Source organism: Terrapene carolina, unplaced genomic scaffold, assembly GCF_002925995.2.
Source record: "Terrapene carolina triunguis isolate 2854851 unplaced genomic scaffold, T_m_triunguis-2.0 Scaffold16769, whole genome shotgun sequence".
Taxonomy (NCBI): Eukaryota; Metazoa; Chordata; order Testudines; family Emydidae; genus Terrapene; species Terrapene triunguis.
In genome coordinates, this window is record NW_020681120.1 from 1 (window position 1) to 233 (window position 233).

The window sequence follows — 233 nt, forward strand, 5'->3', positions numbered from 1 at the left end:
CAGGGGGGGCTGGAGCTGGACGCCTGGGTTCTCTCCCGGCTGGGAGCCGGACGCCTGGGGTCTCTCCCGGCGCGGGGGGCGGGGGCCCTGGGTTCTATTTCTAACCCCTCCCTTTGTTCTCCCCCGGCTGCAGGGGCCATGGCCGAGCTGCACCTCATCGGGCAGATCGTGGGAGCCAGCGGGTTCCCCAGCAGCCGCCTCTTCTGCAAGTGGGGAATCCACACAGGTCAGCC

The 233-nt window shown here is 70.0% G+C and overlaps 1 protein-coding gene across 1 annotated transcript in view; it reads left to right on the top strand.

Moving 5' to 3' along the window:
* The first annotated feature begins 112 nt into the window (after nt 1-112).
* Nucleotides 113-233, top strand: part of B9D2 (B9 domain containing 2) — a 1,363-nt gene continuing 1,242 nt past the window's right edge. Inside the window, exon 1 of the mRNA XM_026661756.2 lies at nt 113-226. Within this exon, the coding sequence (XP_026517541.1) occupies nt 139-226 (88 nt within the window). The 5' untranslated portion in view covers nt 113-138. The remainder of the gene's footprint in view (nt 227-233) is intronic.